The sequence below is a fragment of the Toxotes jaculatrix genome, chromosome 1 (assembly GCF_017976425.1).
Source record: "Toxotes jaculatrix isolate fToxJac2 chromosome 1, fToxJac2.pri, whole genome shotgun sequence".
NCBI lineage: Eukaryota > Metazoa > Chordata > Actinopteri > Toxotidae > Toxotes > Toxotes jaculatrix.
Window position 1 is genome coordinate 7,055,839 of NC_054394.1, and position 20,392 is coordinate 7,076,230.

Genomic DNA, 20,392 nt, shown 5'->3' on the forward strand with positions numbered 1-20,392 from the left:
TTATTCAGTGACTGAAACTTTTTAAGATAAATACTTAAATTCCAACAATCAACAGAACGAACTGCTGTCCTACTATACAAGCAAAAGAAAACTCCCCAGTGCAAAAAAAATGTGGGAAAGGGTTCTATATATGTGGTGGAAGGAAACTGCCATTTGGGCTATAAATAGCACAACTTCTGGGCGCTGTAAAATATCCCATTTAGAAAGATTCCATTAAACACCCAGTTCAAATGGTTTGACACAGAACCTTTATAGGAACAGCAACAGGACCTATGAGAGCGAGAAAGGTACTAACTCTGCGGTGTGACGAGTCATTTTAAGAACATCTGTGGACTTTCTATTCTTTTTAAGCTTTATGGTTTGTCAGACAAGTATTCACTATCTTGACCAAATAACCCCGGAAAGACCTTAAACTGTCTGAGCCCCATTAAGTTTTACACACAGTTATTCCGCAGAGATGGAGAGATGGAGTGCAGGCATCGGTCTTGGTGTCACTTAAAGTAAACCCATGCAGCGTACATCCAAAAAAACCACACTCCACCCCAAAATAATCAGCACTCTGTGCCTGGAGGGCCACTATCAACAACCATGCAATCATCTCCCAGGGTGCAACACAGCAAAACCCGTCACACACAGCAAAACCCGTCACAACATCCCTGGCAGACGACTGCAGCTTTGCCAAAGCACACTGAAACACTTTGTGACAGTTATGATTATGTTTTACTTAAGAAAGAACTTTTTTTCTGGACAGCTCTGAGTAAGAATAAGTGTGGTCCAGTCTTTAAAAACAACCTGCGTGGGGCGCTTCTAAATCACATCATGAAATTCTCCTTATTTTCATGTAAAATGTATCAAATTCTTTTTAACCTCCCTTTTATGGTTACCTTTTATGATTTCAGCCCTGCTTTTATATTTTTTACCTTGCTTTTATTGCTTTTGCCATTACTTTTTATTTGTTTGAGGCACTGAACAACTGTATTTTCGAAGCTTCTGTTGAAATGACCGTTATTACTGTAGCCGTAGCAGTATCATAACACCAAACAACTTTGTTTGAAAGGGCAGATTGGCAGCCTACCTTTATCAAAACCACGTCTACAGCTCTCTCTCCTTTGGCACAGAGACTGTACCTCCGCTTGTGTCGTTCGTACATTTTCCTTTAAATATCCAGAGCAGATTTACTGAACAGACGGTTAAAATCCAGTAGAAGCACACTTGAGGAGAACTGAAGCTGCCTGCTAAGCTTCACATCTGGCCACAGAAGAAGCCTTCCACCAGACTCCAGCTCTACTCCCTCCCTCCTTCTCTTCTTCCCTCCCTCCTTCTCTTCTTCCCTCTCTCCCTCCCTCTTTTTCTTTCCTCTGTCGCCTCTAAACTTCTCTCCTGACTCTGCCTGACTCATGCCTTTGCTGTTTCTCTCTCTCTCACTTTATGAGGTTGTGAATGTCGCTCTCTCATCCTGTGAATCAGCCATCCAAAGTACTGGATTGTTACAGTATGACAGATGACAAAAGGGTATTATTACTTCACTTAATGTGATTCAGTCTTCAGGATATATGCTGTTGAGATTCAACACCCCCTGCTGGATGAGGATAAACTTGAGGCCACCATTAAGGCGCCTTCTGGTTGTGATTGCACCTTTCTCTGATGTTGTCCCTCTTACTGGATATGACCTGTGGCCGTGTTGAAAAAGTGTTGGAGTGGCGCAAAAAAGCGTTCTCACCTGCAAATTCATCCACTAGGGGCGGTAATAATTCATGTGGACCCTCACTGTGAAACTGACGTGAAAAGAATAATTTGGGTTTAAGAAGGAAAAGAAATGAAAGAACATTATATTGTAACTATGGATGGCTTCCTCTGCCATGCTAGGACAAAAAAATGAAACTTTGAGAGCATGGAATTGTCCTCCCTCTCTACCACTCTCCAGGACAGCAGCTGGACAAGAGCTTACAAAATCATCTACAAATATTCTTTCCCTTGGTTGATCTCATCCATCAGATGTCTTGTGTTAGGGTGTCCTCATGCTCCTTTACAAAAAAATACCATAGCTATAATTTAAGTCACACTTTTGATCAAATTTGACAAACCACCACCTCCAAGAGTTACACTCTTGGGTTTAAGAGGCTACCTGCACACTGTGGTTGGACACCTCCTGGAGGATATTTGGGTTGTCCTGACACGAGAATCTGCTTTGACCACTGGTCCTGGCCTTGGCAGGCCACTGTGACAAAGGCACGGATCCTAGCAGCCACATACAAATCAAAGCCTCCTCTAATCAAAACTCTGACCTTCACAGAGTAACAGGTGTTTCATAGTTCAGGGGAACACTGCGATCAGTCTGTTGAACCAAAGGAACCACAGTGTTTGCACAGAAAATATAAACTTTGAATATAAACTGCTGTTTAGTGGGATGAAAAACTGACAATCTCTATATCGCTCTGCTATAGTTCACAGTGTGCAGCAAGAAAAGTAAGTGGAGCCCATTAACTCCCCAGACAACTTCCCAGCATGTATTACTTCATCTTTCCACATTATGAAGAGGGGAAACACCCTGTATGTACAGATTTACACACACACATGCACACACGCACACATACACACACACAAACATAAGGATTCACATTAAAATATATTAAAAGACAAATGTTGCTCCAACCTATAGCCTTTACCAGTGACTGAGCAACACTATTCACTTTTTCACACTCTCACAGTGAGAAAAATTCTCCATGTTTCCATGTTTTCTTCAGGAGCCAGAGTCATTTGTCACCAAATCACTGTGCATTAAACAGATGTTTTTCACCTGTAACTGATGTCACGATATACAATATTTAAAATGTGCCTTTTGATTTTCACTTCTGTATAAACAGAGCAAAAGATACGTACAGGTTGTGCCTGTATAGCCAGTTAAGCCTGGCCGATCTGGTTAATAATCCTGTCACATATAGGCTTTACCACAGACAACATTCATGTAGCTAAAAGTTGTTATTGTATTGTTAGTGCTTCCTTTTCTGCCCCTTGGCTGTGAAATTCACTTATTTGATGAGATAAATAGCAAAAGGGAAGCTGGTGCTGCCCACAGCCTTGTTGTACAACAAGACTGTGAATGCAGCAGCTCACCACATAAATAAAAGCAACATCAGTGGCCAACTGTGTGCACTGAACAGAGCTGCAGCACATTCAACTTCACTATTATTTTCTTCTCTTACAGTACTGGGAGGTTAGCATATGTTTTTATAAATTCCATTTGCCAAAAAAAATAAAATCTAAATCTAGTCTAATCTAAATTTATCTCATGTCTTGAGTGTTTTACACTCTTTGGCGCTTTGACAGGATTTACAGCTGCAGATGAAAACCATGTTTTCAACTCTGACGTGTGATTTAGCAAACTTTGAAGAGCACACTAAACATTATGGGTCAAAGTGTTGGTGCGAAAACTACAAGTTCCAGTATTCTGAAATCTGAAATGCAGATGTTAGGCCTGCCGAATCATCCAAGACTAAATTATCTGCTGTCTAAATAGCTTACAACACCAGCACGCTCTTTGTGATTTTAATTACTTCATTAACCTTCTTACATTTCATTTCAGGCAGCTAGTTGTTGTTGATGTCATTTAGATTCTGTTATCCAGTCAGGAATTTTATAATCCACTATACACGCCATTTTCTTAGGTGTATTTTATTGTACTTTACAAATGTTTCACATATTATGATGATGGAAACATTGTGATTGTTCTAATAATAATTACTTTTAGTATTCCTATTATTATAAAAACTGTTTCACACACATTGTGTCTAACTGTTACCCCAATTCAAACAGTCTCCACAATGTGAACAGGCCACCTTAACTCTTCCCCTTAACTCCTCTACTAAGATAAGTATGTGCACTTATTGATCTCCTTTGGGGGAAATTGAGTAATTCTACAGTTTGTTCAACACCAGCATGCCTCCAAATTGCCTGCTCATCACAGAAATTACAGAAGATTTCAACAGGATCAAAATGCAGGTCATTAAATTCTCTCTCTGGTCAAGAAGAGAAGCTCCAGTGATGCCATTGGTGCTACACTGCCCTCTGCTGGCGACCCCACCACCCTGCACACCGTGTGTATGTCGTCCTGCAGTCAAACATCTGGCATTCAGAACAAGCCACTGACCCAGACCGCAACCCAGGAATAAGCAGAGCCACTCCAGTCTATGGCTGCTCAGGAATTCGTCAGTCAGCAACATTTCAGAGTAAAGTCCCGTCTACTAAAGATCGCATCCATGTGCTCAGTGGCTGAGAGAGAAAATTAACTGCATAACACAACTCCCACAGGATGAGGCAGGGAGATTCTGTTGGATTAATAGTAAAGCAAATGTAGAGGTCATACTTAAGGACACTCCGGCAGGTAATATATTCCTTGTTGAACTAACCAAAAGTATATAAAAAAAAAAAAAAAAAAAGCTGACTAAGCTGCAAGTCTCAAATTGAAAGCTTTTACTCAGAGGGAAAATGTTCCAGACTGCTTTCTTCCTGAACTTCCTGCAAATCTCTAGTTGGCACATCAAGCTTCTCATAAGCAAATCCTGCCTTTCTTTCTCCTCCCAAACTTTTACTTTACTGTACTTTCTTTGCTGGAAATATTTTGCAATTCCTGGCTCTTCCTGACAAATTTTTAAAAAGAATTTGGTTATAAAGAAGATGCTAAATGTTGTCACTGTTAAAACAAGGGGAAAAAAAACCTTTCAAATAGAATTCCTCTGCAATAATGACCTGTGCATCCTCTGGGTACGTTTAACATAAGCCTAAAACAGAATCAACTTTAAAGTTTCTATTCAATGAACCATATGGTAGTGATTCTGAGAAAACTAGAAACAAAGAAGCCGTGCTGAATTTTACTGGACATGAATTGCATGTTTCTTTTCATGCATATTTCTCACTAAGCTCTGTTGTGCACATGAAAAGTGCAGGTTTAACTTTGCCTTAAATCTACAGCTTTTACACAGTGTGGTGCCACCTGGCCATGCTATCAGGATGCAGAATAATTCAACTGTTAACGAAATCAGTCACACTCTCATCATTTGAGTAATGAACTGAATTCATGTCCAACACTGGCAGTGATCAGTGAGACTCTAAGGACGCTCTTACTTGTTCTTGAAAACATGCAGCTCATCCTTTGACCTCATTAACAATAGATGGTGACCGTGAACTTGTCTTGTATCACACTCCGCTTATATAAGTATACTCACTGTACATGTGTGATAAACCGTAAGTCATGGTATAGTCTGGCTATAGGGATTCACCTAATACTTCTTTTTTTTTTATCTTTTCTATCTTGTCAAAAGTCTGTCCATCTTGCAAGTCAGAGCCTTGATAGCTCATAGATGAATCAGATTAACAAACTTTTTTCACAGCAGACATTTTGACTTGTCATAGCAGGAAAAGCACAGGTGGAACCGATTACATTAATGTTGGTTCCATCCTAACAACAGCACAATGCGGCAACTAGTGAAAAGTCTGATGAAATTTAGATTCACACCACTTTATACCCCAGGTCATGTCATAGCTCAGAAAACTGGTTACTGGTTATCTGATTCACATCCTCATGCCAAAGGTTACTTAGGGTGTTTTAAGGCTTTGGCAAACAATGACTCACATTTGACTCATGTTAATCAAACCTGCGTCAACAACAAAACAGAGCTTGATAGCTGACAAACACAGAAGAGACTTTAAGCTTACCATGGAGAAGTTTGTTTCCTCTGCTGTGTCAATTTCTTTCTCCCCTGCAGCAATTACGATGTCTTCAGACTTGATGACATCCATCTCTGGAGAAATGAACACAACACAATGCAATCAGTCCAAAAGGTAAATCCTCCAAATACAGGAATCAATAACAAGTGTTTAGAGTGAGAGGAGACATGTCTATCCTCACTGTGGATACACTGATGAGTTAGATGGTGTACAATAATGATGTAGCAGATTGTGTCGAAAGTTTTTTATTTACTGCTACAACTTTCCTGAAAGGAAATTTTTCCATATATATAATAAACCCAAAAACAAATCACCCAGTGATGATGTGATGGTACTGTGTAATTATCTGAGATAGATTAAAGGAATCTATCTTCGCATGCTTATGTAAGTAAATGTGATTTTGTGGAAAAGTCTCAGAAATGACTTTCCAAAAAAAAAACACAACACTAGAATCAAAGTGGATATTCACATCTTTAGACCCGAAACATGAAACAACAGCAAGCTTGTCTCTGATGGCCTCATGATGTTACCTGATGCTAGGCCACTGTCAGGCTGTAAACATATCCCCTCGTTCATAATGACACCCCACTCTCTGTGTGACGCACGGCACCGGCTTTGCCCTTGACCTCTCTTTATTGGACCTGGGTCCAGTACAATTATTCCTGATGAGTGAAAATTGCAGACAGAGGAGTGCTGGACGTTCACTTGGAGAAGAGAGACTCTGCAGATCTCACTTCCTGCTCCATACTCACATCAGCTGGCTTGCGTGTGTTTGTTCTGGAGAACCCAGCCTTCTGGCTGCGTGTCGAGGACTCTGTCACATGCACTGGTAATGTGACTGGTAATGCTGACATATACTGCAGCCAGAGTGTGCAAGTGTGCATGAGACAGAGCCTAACACAGAACATATGAATGCAAAGGGAGGTGCTGTGAGACTGTACGTGGCCTAAGGTACCAAACCGGCTCGGTATTTCCTGTTACGTAACATGTCACCGTGTAGCCCAGTGTGTCAGCATAAACTGATGTGAAATGAAATGATGAATGAATTAATGTGATACTGTCATATTTTAGGAAGAGTGTCTTAAAATAACCTTCTTTTTCTAAAAAAATTGAACCCTCACAAATTACTAAATGCTAAATTCTCATTAAAAAGATGATTAGCATCATAAAAGCAGACTAACCAATACATGTCTTCACTATAGCAATATATCACAACAGGGTGTCACACAACAAACAACTCAAAAATCTCTGCGAGCACAATTATGATGGGCTATGTTGCATTTAGCTTTGTGGAGCTATTGTCATCAATCAGGAATAAAGCCTTGACAAATATATGGCCCTGTGATGTGTGTGAGTGTGTGGCACTAGAATAAACCTGAACTCTGAAAAGAAATCAGTGTTTGCCCACCTTCAGTTGCACTGTTGTGACTTTCTGAAGCTCCATCCACTGCGTCAAGAGTCACTGGATTTTCAGTCATCTCATTTTCAACGAGAGGTTGACTGGGCGCTTCATTGTTTGGAAAAGACTGTTCTACTTCTGTAGTGTCTGAAAGCAGAGCGAGACTTTGTGATGAAGATTCATTGATCTCATTCTGTGAGTGCCTTAATCCCTCGTCAGGTGACCTTTCGTCTGCTGTCATCTCTAAATGATCCTGTTCCTCTTGCTGTAGCATATGTCCGCTCTCCTCTCCTGAGGCCAACACAGATTTATCACTGGTCTCTGATGACTGATGATCACCTCCAGCTGGGCCAGTCAGTTCAGTCTCTCCTGCGTCAGACGCACCAGGTTCAAGTAAGACCCTACTGGTGACCTCTGATGCTGAATGCTCAATCTCTGCATTCAGGTCAGTGCCGTTGGCCTCTCCAATTTCGCTTTCATCGACATTCACTGCTGGGGAGTCCTCAGTCTTTGACAACACAGGACCAAAAGACAGATCCTCTTTGGAAAGTTCTGGAACAAGTTCCTCTCCTGCCCCCTCAGGATTCAAAGCCTCCATTGTCTGAAGGCTGGGTGGCAGTTTAGATTCAGGCTCGGTGCCAGTCTGGTTGCAGTCCGTCCCTGTCAGTGCACTGACCGTATCTGGTTCCAAGGGGAGCCCTGGGTCCATGGTGGGTGAATGTTCATCGCTTTCACCAGGTTTCATATCATTTGGTTCCTCCATCACAGATCCTGATGAGCACAGTTCTTCTGTCTTGGTTTGGATCAAGTCCTGCTCCTCCGTAGCGGCATTGTCTTGAGTGGGGTGGAATATTTCTGTTGTGGAGCTTTCAACTGATCGGAAACTGCCATCGTCATCACTGGAGAGGCCATGGACCACGCACAAATCTAGATCAGTGTGTGTATTACCAGAGCTGGGCATCATATCAGGTGATTGCTCACAGTCAGCGTTATTAATCCCAATATCTTCTGTGGCGTTACCAGCAGTCCGACAATCAGCTGTACTGTCAGTCTCATCCATAGTAAAAGCAGTGTTTTCCATACTATGTCCAGAAGGTTCAGCTACGTCTTCATCATCTAGCTCTTTACCACTCGCTGTTCCAGTACAATTCCCAGAATGACAACCAGTTTCTGGAGCCAAGCCCCACTGCTGCTCTGTGGCGTAATCCCTACCAGCTGTTTCCTGGTTTTGTTCCAGGCTGTTTATGTCTAGTGGAGGTTCCCCCTCACAGAGGCCTTCTATCAAGAGACTTGAAAAAGCAGATTCAGGCTCCTTGATTACATCACCGCAGTCTATCAGTGATGGGTTGTCTGTTAACCCTTCATTCTCTGCCTTCTCCTCCTCTAAAGAGAGTCCGTCACAGAGATCCTCGCTAAGCTTCATCTCTTCTTTCCCAACAGTCTCCCCTTCCGGAGAGCGGTCCTTCATTTCAGAATCAGAGTTGTCTGAAACCTCTGAGCCCTCTGCCGACAGGGACTGGCCCATGACTAAAGCTTTCGTGTCTCCACTGGGCGTTATTAGATCTGTTGACTCTGAGTTGGTCTTCTCCTCCCTCCTACTGGCTGTGTTGTCCTCTTCTTCCTGTTCAGATCTGTCCTCTCCCTTTGTGGCCTCCTGTCCTTCCCGGATCACAGCCTCTCCTTTATCAGTTTCCTCTGCCTGTTTACCACAGCCTGCTGGTGGTAGGATTCCCACAGTGACGCCTGGCCCTTCTGCCTCACTCTGTGCTCCTTCACTCCTGCCACACAAATTCAAACTCTGGGTGGAAACAACAGGCTGCTCCCCTCCCTCCTCCTCCATTTGGCAGTAATCTCTCCCCGTGTTTGAACTAAGACACACCCGGTCCTCTGGGGGGCCGAGGCCATGGTCCTGGGGGCGTACTTCTGATGTTGGAGTACTCACAGACAAACTCCAGTCTTTCTCTGTATTCCCAGTCTCACCGTGCCCACAATTAGAACTGCTGCTTTCCACTGGGTAGTTTTCTTCCCGGCTGTCTTCAGCTGTGGTATCCAAGCACTCCGATGTTGTAGCAGGCTGCTGTAGTTGCCCAACACAGGTTATCTCTGTTTCTACAGCATCACAACATTCAGCAGCTGTGTGCAGACAATCAAACTGCAGCTCCAGTACAGAAACTCCCTGCAGAATACAGAAAAGGAGGAGGATAAATGTTAGCTTTTCCCTCAGAGAAACCAACAGCACTGCTCACCAGTTCTTATCAATCGCCAACTGTGTGATTGCATAAGGTGTTCCACCGGTTATACAAACTAAGTTTGAAGGTTAAAAAAATGAGGGCAGTGAAAAGACAAACAATCCAACAATGTTCAGTGGCAGCAGAGGTTCTGGAAGAAGCCAACTTGGGTAGAGATAGCGTGCTAAAAGGGCAGGGTGGAGTGACTCACCTTGGCATGGAGATGGCATATCAAGTGCAGCAGCTGCTCCACACTCCTCTGAAGGGTCGGAGGTTCACGGCCAGGGTGGATTTTGAGCGTCAGAGTGTGTGTGTTCAGCCTGGGGAGGTGGCAAATAACCTGGGCGTCTGTCGAGACCAGGTGGACACTCTCAGTCACTTTGTCCGTCTCTGTGTCCGTGTCAGCCCTGTCGTGAAATAAACACTTAGATCATTCTGAATGGTCTTTGGCCTGACTGGCTAACACAACTGCTTTGGAGAAAGTGATGTCAGCCAAGCCACACTCACACTTTTACTTCCACAATCCACGTGCTTGCTGTCTTTTTTCACATCCAGAGTGGTAAATGCCAGCAGTCAAATGCTGTGGTTGTTATTTCAGTCTTTTCTAGCCTTTTAGCAAGTAATCACCTACACAACCTACAGAGATGCTGTCAGGTAATAAAGTAGCTAGTAAACGTTAAAAAGTTCCAGACATTGTAGCCAGTCAAAAAAGAAAAAATGTTATTTCCCTTCTCATGGTAAAATACACCCTGTGATAACCTGCATGGAGACCACTCCCAGTTGATAAGCTTCCCGAGAAAACTTCTCTCCCCCTGCTGCATTCGCTCTAAGTGCTGAAGGTAAAAGTATGTGCAGTGTTTTTGTTCATAAAGATAGAGCTGTAAAGGGGAGACACCTCCCAGTCAGACAGATATGTTTGCGTAATCCTGGGTGGATTGCTTTAGCTGCGAGGCCCAGCAGCTGAGGTCACCGGCCAGGCTGCAAGTGACTTCACTTTTCATGAGGGAAATGTAATTACCAACACATAAAGAGAGAGCTGTAAGTTGTAAAGCAACCCCAGTGCACGCTTGGCATTGAGCAAGCTCACTAAGTGGTAGCTGTCTTTCAGCTTGTGGCATCTTCATTTTGAGTTAAGTGAAAACTATTTTGCAGCAGATAAGTGGAGTGCTTAAAAGACATAAAAGGGGTCCATTTCCACTTTAAGCCGTGTCTCAGTTCATTTACCAAAAAGCTGCTTTTTTGCTGCAGCTTAATGTTTCACCATAAAAGGATGAGAAGAATTTGACCTCACTAGTCACTCAGAAAGACGCTATTAAAGGGATAATACCTGACAGCCACAAACAAAACACATACATCCCTCTGCCATTAAAGTCAACAGAGACAATACTGCAGTATGTTTAGATTAAAGTTACCCATAGTAAGATGTTGTGCAGAGGTACCGCCGACAGGTCAGTAGACACAGAGGTCGTAACTAAGGCTCCTGTGTTGCGGAATAGTTTCCCATTCCTCTGGATTCCCTTGGAACAATACTGGCAGCCCACAGCTTTTCAATTTGCCCTCAACTATCCAACTGCAGCTCAAAGTGCTAAGCTAGGCTGCAGCGTGGCTTCGTGGTGATGTTCTTGGGACACTTCCATTGTTCCATGAAGACAACTGACAAACAATGTTGCCCAAAAGGGTCAGGAAGGCTGATCTATTGACAAGTGACTGTTTGTACAGAGGGGAGGGCAACGTTCACTGAAACTCTGAGCTAGTATCACTGTGAGACACTGTGGAGACAGTTTGGACTGACAGCTTAGAGGTAGGTGTTGTGGTGCTGTCTTTTCACCTCAAACTAAGCATCCTGTGCGATACATTCTACTAACAGAAGTGGAAACCTCATGCATCCAAATAACAGATGTCAAAGTTTCTTTGTTTTTTTACTTTTTACAGTTAAGACATTACATTATTTGATTTGCATGTTTTTTACTACTCATTTTAATTTTCATTAGGAAGAACTGCAATGCAAAGTTTTATTATTAGTACTGTGTAACTGTTATGGAAAAGCCTTTGATTGTCATGACTAAATCAGTTTGGTACTTACTTTGTGAGGAGCTCGTGGAGACGTTCATGTCCTCGTAAAGCTGCAATTGTGGATGGGGTGTGGCCTTCTTTGTTGGCCAATCGCAGGGCTTCTCTTGCTCCAGACTGCCGGAGCAAGAAGTGTGTAACCCGCAACAAACCTCGACGAGCTGAGAAATGCAGCAGAGTCTCCTGAGGATTCAGGTCTGAGGAGGAGACAGAGGGTGACATGTACAGTAATACAGAAGGAATAAAACTAACAACAAAGAAAGAAGCAGAGAAAGTCAGAAGAGGCCGTCGGTTTGTGGTGTAATAACAGACATACCATCACTTGTGGCAGCTTGGCAACACCACAGTGCTGCCTAATTAAACCAGTACAGGATCCACGTTGACACGGTAAACAACAGACCTTTACATATTTACAGACTAATAAAACCACAGCTTGTCTCTGTCTGTCTATCTGTCTGTCTAAATGTAATGATGTATCTGTAGTCATTTCTGGATCAAAGCCAACATGGTCATTTTTGTGCATCAAAATTACACAATGTGTCAAGCTTTTGTGTTCCAGTCGGGGTGGAAAAGCCTCTGCAGCAGCATCTAATATGTGATAATAAAACAAACAAATCATAGCAACAACAATAATAATGATGCATGTGACAAAATCAGACTACACCATTTCATTTTACCAGAGGTGAGCCAGACTCAATTTTAATTAAAGACCATTATTGGCCCCATATATCAGTGGAACACCATCAAACAGTGAAGCTCTCCCTTTGCACATCCACAAAGACAGTAATGGAGATTCATGGACACACACATACACACATAAACCGGTCTCCATCTTTCTGCCAAAGCAACAGGTTACCAGCAAAGCTGGTAATTAGCATTAAAGCCAGGCTGAGTGGCTGTTGGTTATTCCAGAAATCTTCTCATCTCAGGTTCAATCTGTGTTTCTGTTTCTGTGAACTGCCCTGTCTTTTCTGTTCATGTTTGTATCTTTTACTGTCCGACCACAGACATATTTACTGTCAGTTTGAAAGGGCATCCTGAGATAAGGTGTAACTATGTTTAAAAGAGTGGGAAAATTAAGTTCACTAAATGGTCATTTCACAATGAAAAGCAGAACATATAGATTATTGGAGAGCAACAAAACCTTAATTAGTAAAAACAACTGTATGTGCTGGGAGGTTCAAAATAGTGTGGTGTTTGTAAATTTAGCTTCAGTACACAGATGTCTGGAAATGCAGAGTCAGTACGTTGCACACAGAATGCTTATGTTTATCAAACCAACTGGTCTGTGGTTATTTATAACAGCAGCAACTACAGGCATGAGAGAGATAAAGGATCCACAGGACTGTTGCTGAGTCCAGATTTCTTTGGACAGAGTGCCTCTTCACAGCTGTTTATTAAAAAAGACTCTTCAGTTTTCATTTGTCACTGCCTGTGAGCAGAGGATTTTTCTTCCTCCAGTGTCCACACAAAAAAACATATTCATTTGAGCAAGAGGGGAAAATTCATGGTCTTCCACTTAGACAGGACGTTCTATCTTGCAACTCCTCTGTGATTTTGACTTTTTAACTGTGCCTGGTGCAGATTTCAACAGTATGATAGAATCATTATTAAAATAGTATAAAAAACAAAAGAAAAACAAAAGAAAAAACACTAAAATCTGCAACACAACAGTGAAAGGCACAGAAAACATATTTTAGTTTCTGTTATCAGCACCACAATAATCATTAGGCAACATTCCCAGTGCTGGTTGTGTCTGCTGATGAGACGTTTCACTCCATTTACCGTGGGCCAGTCTGAACCAGCCTGCCCTGATGAACCACAAGCTAATTGGTCAAATTTAATGCTCCACTTGGCTGAGCTATGCCGGACTGGAATGTGAAGTGCCAAACAGCAGCAGGAAATCCTTTGTTGCTCGGTTCGATGGTGGTTCCTTAAAAATGGCTGCCATAACAGCCATGACATTTTCGTATTATGGCATCTGGGAGGCTCAGCTGGGAAATACATGTAATTACAGCTATTTGCTGCAGTACACGAATCACCAACAGGAAGTGGCTTAACAGTATGCTGGGTCACCATGAGTCACCAAAATAGCATCACTGCTCCTTGGCAGAGATTCTAACAAGCTGGATGCGAGTTAGCGTCGCCTGATGGTCAAATGTTTTTCTTATTTATTGTCATATGACTCAAACGAAACAAACTGTTGTTCAGCTCTAACAAACAACAAGACAACATATACAGTATTTTTATTATCAATGAATCTTTCATTAATTTGTTGAATTATTCATTTGGTCTAAAAAATGTCAGACAACTTTTGGCCAAACCCCAAATGTATAAAGACAGGAAAGCAGTGAAGGCTTAACTATGAGGAGAGCAAATGTTTGAATTTTTCTTACAGTGCTAACAACAGGACTCTAAGGTTGGCAATGCCTGCCAGTCAATCGTTTCACCACTTTGGGATTGCCATGAAATTCGGTACAGAAATACATACATACATTATCCCATGAGTATGAACTGAAATAATTTCAGTGATCACTTTTCATCAATCATCAAAGTTTGAATCTGCCCAGTGCTTTGGTTTATGAGCATAAATATATAAAATAGCATGCTAACACACTGAAGATAAATGGTATACATTATGCCTATTTAACACAACCATGTTAAAAATGTCATTTCAGAGCAGAGCTGCTAGCACAGCTGCAAATTCTTAGACTTGTTGATGACTGATCAGAACAGCTAATAGATTATCAAAAATGTCAGTGATTGAAATGGATAATTGACGCCTCTGATAAATATTCGTGTTCACATTCGTGTTCATTTTGCAAACAACCACCACACTGGCATTGATTGACAACCCACATGCTACAGATTTGACAGTGAATGTTGCTAACTGACCAAAACTGGTGGGTGGTGTCCACCATTTTCAATGACATGCACAGTTCTTCCAAGAGAGGTGAATTTCCCAGAGGACAATAAATGGCTGGCTATGGTGAGATCAGTGACTGCTGCGTGCCCACAGCGTGAAGGATGACTGAGATAAACCACCGTCACCTCCACCTATAGTGTGCTGCTATCCATCATCTGACAGATCTGATAAATGGAGAGCAGAATTGCACTCCTCTTCCTCCCCACAGTTCACTGCAGCTGAGCGTCTTGTATTGAAGCGCTGACATATTGTGAAGCAGAGCCTATTAGAGCACACATCACTCACCGCAGCTGGAAGCCGCCTTCCACATCAACAATATGACAACAGACTTCAATGCAAAGGAACCTGTGTGTGTGTGTGTGTGTGTGTGTGCATGTGTGTGTGTGCGTGTGTGTGTGCGTGCGTGTGTCCATCTTTAAAAAGTCTAACACTTTTCACAACAATAACGTGGATCTTATCTAATCAGAAGGGAGTTCATTGCTGAAAATTAGATTTTAGTTTTGTTTTCAGGCTCGAATACCAATAATGAATAAAACATTTTAAGGAGTGTGACTTTCAATCTTCACTAAACACTGACTGAATTTTCTCAGCTCATTTTTTGGTCTGTTATGTCTACAATCCTGCTGGTTCTGCTGGTCTGGTCTAATATCCAAGTCCAAGTTAAACCATAATCCATTATCTTAACAATAGCCAGAGGCAGCAGCAGTGCTCTAACTACTCCCAAAAGTCTTGTTTATGCTGCTTCACAGAGAGCAATTACATTGCAGAGTTTATCATGCACATCAGCTCGTTTAGCTTCCTTTAACTGATTAAAGTCAATGGCTGGAGAAAATTGGCACTTTAATTTTAATAAAAATGTATGTTTGTTTGGATTGACAAAGCCATTTCTCACAACCCAAACTGCTATCTGATTGGGCTGCAGCACAGAGACGCTCAGCTCTGTTCATACTGATGCCAGAGTCAGATCAAAGTGCAGACAGAGACATGTTTTTGTGTTCATGTCCTTCTGTAAACACAAGCTGTATTCTAGTTCCAGCTTCACAAATGCTATGATTTGCTTATATTTCTCCACTGACTGGACTGCTCCATGAAAAACTGACTTTATAGTTGGCACAAGGGGTTAACAGCAGTCCCCCTATACCAACCACGTTTGGTTCTATAGTTCTGCCAGCGCAATGAGCAATCCCCTTGTTTACATTTTTTTATGCGCTCTGATACAGAGAGTGGTGATCACAGCGAGCCGCAGCTTTGCAGCGGGGATGGTTTTGCGAGATGTGTGTTATCAAACAGGATCAGATAATCTGCACTGGCATCAGAAAACTTGTGGGAGAAAACAAACTTAGCCAAAGCAAACACAGCTCATGGTGTCCATGTGGTTTCTCAGTCAAAGCTGCAGCCTTGACTTGTCGTTACATTTCTGAGGTGATACGCGTCAGATACAGCTGAGTCTACAACAGCTGCTGTATGCTGTAACTCTACTATGAACTATATATTATAAGATTATAAGATTATCATATTACATATTAAATTAAACAATATATGTATTACTGACTATAAATCCTCCCCAAGTTAGAAATTTTAAGACATTACTTTGGCCTCTGGTATCTTGCCATAACTAAGCGATTAATTTGTTATTATAATACATGACTGGTCATAAAAATATTGTAGAAAATAAGCATAGCTCGAGTCTGAGTCATATCAGACACGACTCTTGCTTCAGTTTCTGTGCCCTGCATTTTGGATGGTCCTGGTTGTTTAGAAATGAGAAAGTTGATTCGGTGAGTCTTTCCCTATAGTGCAAAAGTTTACTAAGATTCATACAAATCTGAGTTGTAGGCGGAAATATACAAGTGGCCATTGCTGTGGTGGCACCTCATTTGTAAACCTTATGAGAATGATTCTCTAATGTGTTTAAAGGATATAATTTTTAAACACCTCTGCCAAGAAATATGTCCAGGAGATGCCATCGAACAGGCTACACACTGAAAATATGGTCATCAAACTCCATTAAAATAAAGGTTTTAATCTATAAAACTTTTTCAACAAAGTTTAGTCCTGTTTTAACAGAGGACTAGGTGTCTTGCTACCTTAGCTGGCTGAAATTCCACTTTTGCAGCATCATATGTTTCAGTTTTTTAAAAATAATGTTCTTCTTCTAATTGCAATGCAGTAACCATGGTGTCTGCTGATTTAAATCAAAAGCTAGCAAGTAATTCCTGCTGGGTTCAGTCAGCTGACTTACTTGACACAGCACAGGACAAAGGCCATGTCATAACCAATTTCAGACTATTGTTTTCAGACTGAATAACATTCACACAGAATACCTTCATGTGTTGGAGGGGGGTAACAGCCGACCATGATTAACTTAAACATCAGTGCTTCCACTTTCACTGTAGTGGTAGATGGTGGCAGTGCAAGAAAAACAGCCGCCATAGTTGTCTATAAAGGTAGAAGTTACACAGTCACGTCCACTAATTAGCACTAGGACATACACTTTGTAAAGCACACACATACACACACACACACAGAGCATGGAAACAGTAAACTGCATGCTGTGTGCCAACATGCTCCCCCTGCACCAATCACTCACAGTGTCTCGTTGTTGTGACCAGTAACTGTAGCACTGTCCTGAAAATGCTACAACATAATGCTGAGAGTGATCAATCTTCTTAATTTCACTGACATCTTGTCAGCACTATGAAAGATATGCAGCACACAAACAAACACACAAACAGAGGGGCCCCATGTGTCATTATGTGTTGTACAACTATAATTTGTCAGTATGTTTCATCAGTGCAGAGACATGCTGCATGACTGTTGCACATTTTACTGTGTGAGGAAATTATATGTTACAGTCAGCCCCAGCCCCAGGCCCAGTCTCACCAGTGCTGTTGGTCAGTTTGTTTCCCAGTAAGCTCCATTCTGGAGGCAGTACAAGGTGGTGGAGGGCCAACGCCAGGCTCTCATCCAGACGTTCACACTCCTGCAGGGGGATCTGACACTCATCCAGCAGTAGCACCCCATCGAGGCCATCAGCCCGGCCTGCCGTGCTCACCTGTGTGGAGGGTGATTACAAAGATGAGTCAAGTTTTACAGAGGAGGAGCTGAGGCTTAGTTTACTGGAAGCACTCATTTTAAGACGCTCAGCATAAGAGCATTAACCAAATGCCTAAAATGTAAGATGTAACTGTAGGAAGACACATCCACTTGCGTGTATCAGAGCTAAGCTCAATTTGGCACTGCCCTGTGTTGACAAAAACAAATCATATTCAGATTAAAAAAGTGAAAAATATTCCATTAGAAGCTTTGAATTTGAGTGCTCAAGGCACATTTTATCTCGTCCTTCTCCCTGGCAAAACAAATACAATATTCCATTTCTATGGGATCATAAATTGTGTTGAAAATAATTCATTTTTTGAATACCAAGGACTGTGAGACATCAGGCCTTGTCAGGGATAAAACACTAACATGGTAATTTTTTTTTTTTTACTATCACTCTGCCCACAGTCCTGTATCACTTGTAACCATTGGTAACCATTTTCTTTCCTGCTCTGTGACAAGCCTCAGTTTTTGTGGTTATTTTACAGCTGGGTTAGAAAGGGAAATGACTCGTCTTGTTGCTCACCAGGAACTGGGCCATGTCAAAAGCCAAATCCTGGACAAAGCTGAATCGATGCTCGGCCAGTGGAGACACGCGACTCAGACAGGGCTTTGGGTCCTCAGGGTCCTCAGGGACACCTCGCCTAACAGAACACAAGGTGACCAGCACCACTTCGCAGCAGTCGTGAGCTAAAAGACAATACAAGGAGGAAGGAAAACAGGAAGACAGGAAGAAAGAGAGGGGCAAAAAGGAGGAAGGAATGATGTTTTATAATGTTAAATGTGTTGGCATGAGTAATATCCTTTGTCCCTGTGTTATACGTGTATTAGTTGTTGCTAGTTAGTTGTGGCTAGAAAGACAAGGTTAGCTACACTGCAGTCGGAGCATCGTCAACACAGTGAGTAACAGAAAATATTTTTAAAATGATGGTGAAATTAATAAGCAGCACAACAACATGCTAACAACCCTCCCTTCACAATTAACATTCACACATCAACCACCTCGACGAGATTGTCTGAAGAAGAGCATCAATGAGCTGTCAGCTGCCTCAGATGTCCTGCTCTTTGCATAAATTCTGTACTTTAGTCAGGTTCATCCAGAAGATTTGATGCAATGATCACGAAACAAAAACACACGTTATACCCAACAACATATTATTCACTTGGCATCACAAGTTTGTACAACAAGAACCAATCTTTAACAACAATTAGCCACAGAAGAGACTCACTGAAATCCTAATTACTACAAATAAATCATAATATTATTTTACTTAATGTGCTTCAATTCGTGCCACTAACTTCAACAGTCACAAATGAAACTTGAGCTATCAACAAACCAACAACACAACACGTTATCAGTTAAATGAAAGTTTATGCAAATGAGTTTTCAGTTGTCACAACAAAAAGAATGAACAAAGAGGACTGCGGTCCACATTCATGGCCAATGTCAAAACACAGCTCACAGGGAATAAAGGCTGTACCTGGCTGCGCTGTGAAAGCATGCAGAGCTGACAGACTTCCTGCTGCTAACGTACAGGGCTTTCTGCATTAATCTACCTCCTTCCCAAATGCCAAGTCAAATACTGTTGGGTGCACGGCTCCTTGTCATTCTGCTCTCCAAAAAGAAATCAACTAGAGCTGAATGTCTATAGAGTCTGTGTATCTGGGGCAAGATTCCTACCAAATCAGACCCATCTATCTAACACACCTTCTATCATTTACTGTGCCTTAGTGTCTCTACAAACATAGACAGCTCATTAAATATAAACAGTTCGAATGCCTTGCTCAAGGGCACCTCAAGCCAAGCGAAAGTACAAACTCAGGGTATCTGCAGTGATTTTCCCAGGCCACCTGAGAATTCTATCCTGCGACCTTCTGGTCGGTCACAGGACCAGTCCTTTGGAGCTCTGTGCGTCCTGATAGAGGAAGCAGTGAAGCAGAGCTAATCTGTTAGTAGAGTAACACCTCCTCCCAATCCCCCCACCTCAGACGGCTGTAATTCAGTCGAGCTCTTAACAAGATAACACAGTTTATCACATTCTACCTTCTTATTTCCTGTCTCAGAGGCAGACACCTGAGGAAAACAAAGGGTTCGACAATGTGCTTTTCATTTTTCCCTTCCGCTCATATGTTATGCCTTTCCCAACATTTGGCTGCCATCCATGTTTACTAAAGGGGCGCAAGAATTCTGCATTTTTACCACCTATTTTCTATGTACAGTGACCTTTGACCCTTAATCTCGGTGATGCTTGTTGTTGCTCATTCACCTCAGACGAGGTATCTCTGACTAGGAGCACTGTCCAAACGCGTACTGTTTTGCAAGAAGAATAAGTGGGATGTGCTCCAAGAGGGGTGATGAATGAGCCAAGCTCTATAAAACCTAAAGTGAGGTGATTTCTCTCTCTCCAAAACACAACATTAGTTTAAAAATGAGGACAGTGGTGGACGATTAATCATTTATTACTTCGACTTTCTTCCTCGGCTATAATAACTCTTGACTGCCCTGTGCTTTCTGTGTGATGGGAGGGAAGAATAACACCATTCCCTTCTTAAATACTATTAATGTTTAAAAAAAACCGTCATGTCTTGGCGTGCTTTGGCTCCCCTTAATGTTAATTTTAGGTTATAGCACATGATGGCCATAGAGGATTGACCACTATAGGAGATCTTACTTTGTTTTCTCTTTTTGGTAAATATGATTGTATCTTGGGGGCCTATTGACAGAATTGATTCTTATATGGTATTTATTTGCAAGATATAAGTTTTCAATGATGCTGTATTCAGAGAACCTTGATTTCTTGTTTTTTACTTATTCAGACTAATCTACGTAAATAAAAGGCACCTGCAACAAGGACTGTCCTATCACTTAACACAGACAAACATAAGGACAGAATTAAAAATAGATTTAGCATGCATTAAATACTGTAGGTGGAGCTGCCTTTCCAT

The 20,392-nt window shown here is 41.9% G+C and overlaps 1 protein-coding gene across 5 annotated transcripts in view; it reads right to left on the reverse strand.

Moving 5' to 3' along the window:
- The window catches only part of LOC121190639 (A-kinase anchor protein 13), a 95,851-nt gene that overhangs the window by 52,968 nt on the left and 22,491 nt on the right, over positions 1-20,392 (reverse strand). For all 5 annotated transcript variants that reach the window (XM_041051912.1, XM_041051835.1, XM_041051755.1 and 2 more), the window contains exons 4-9: positions 17,973-18,136; positions 17,231-17,402; positions 11,435-11,618; positions 9,563-9,758; positions 7,133-9,299; positions 5,713-5,798 (exon numbers count right to left, since the gene is read on the reverse strand). In XM_041051912.1, the coding sequence (XP_040907846.1) occupies positions 5,713-5,798; positions 7,133-9,299; positions 9,563-9,758; positions 11,435-11,618; positions 17,231-17,402; positions 17,973-18,136 (2,969 nt within the window). The remainder of the gene's footprint in view (positions 1-5,712; positions 5,799-7,132; positions 9,300-9,562; positions 9,759-11,434; positions 11,619-17,230; positions 17,403-17,972; positions 18,137-20,392) is intronic.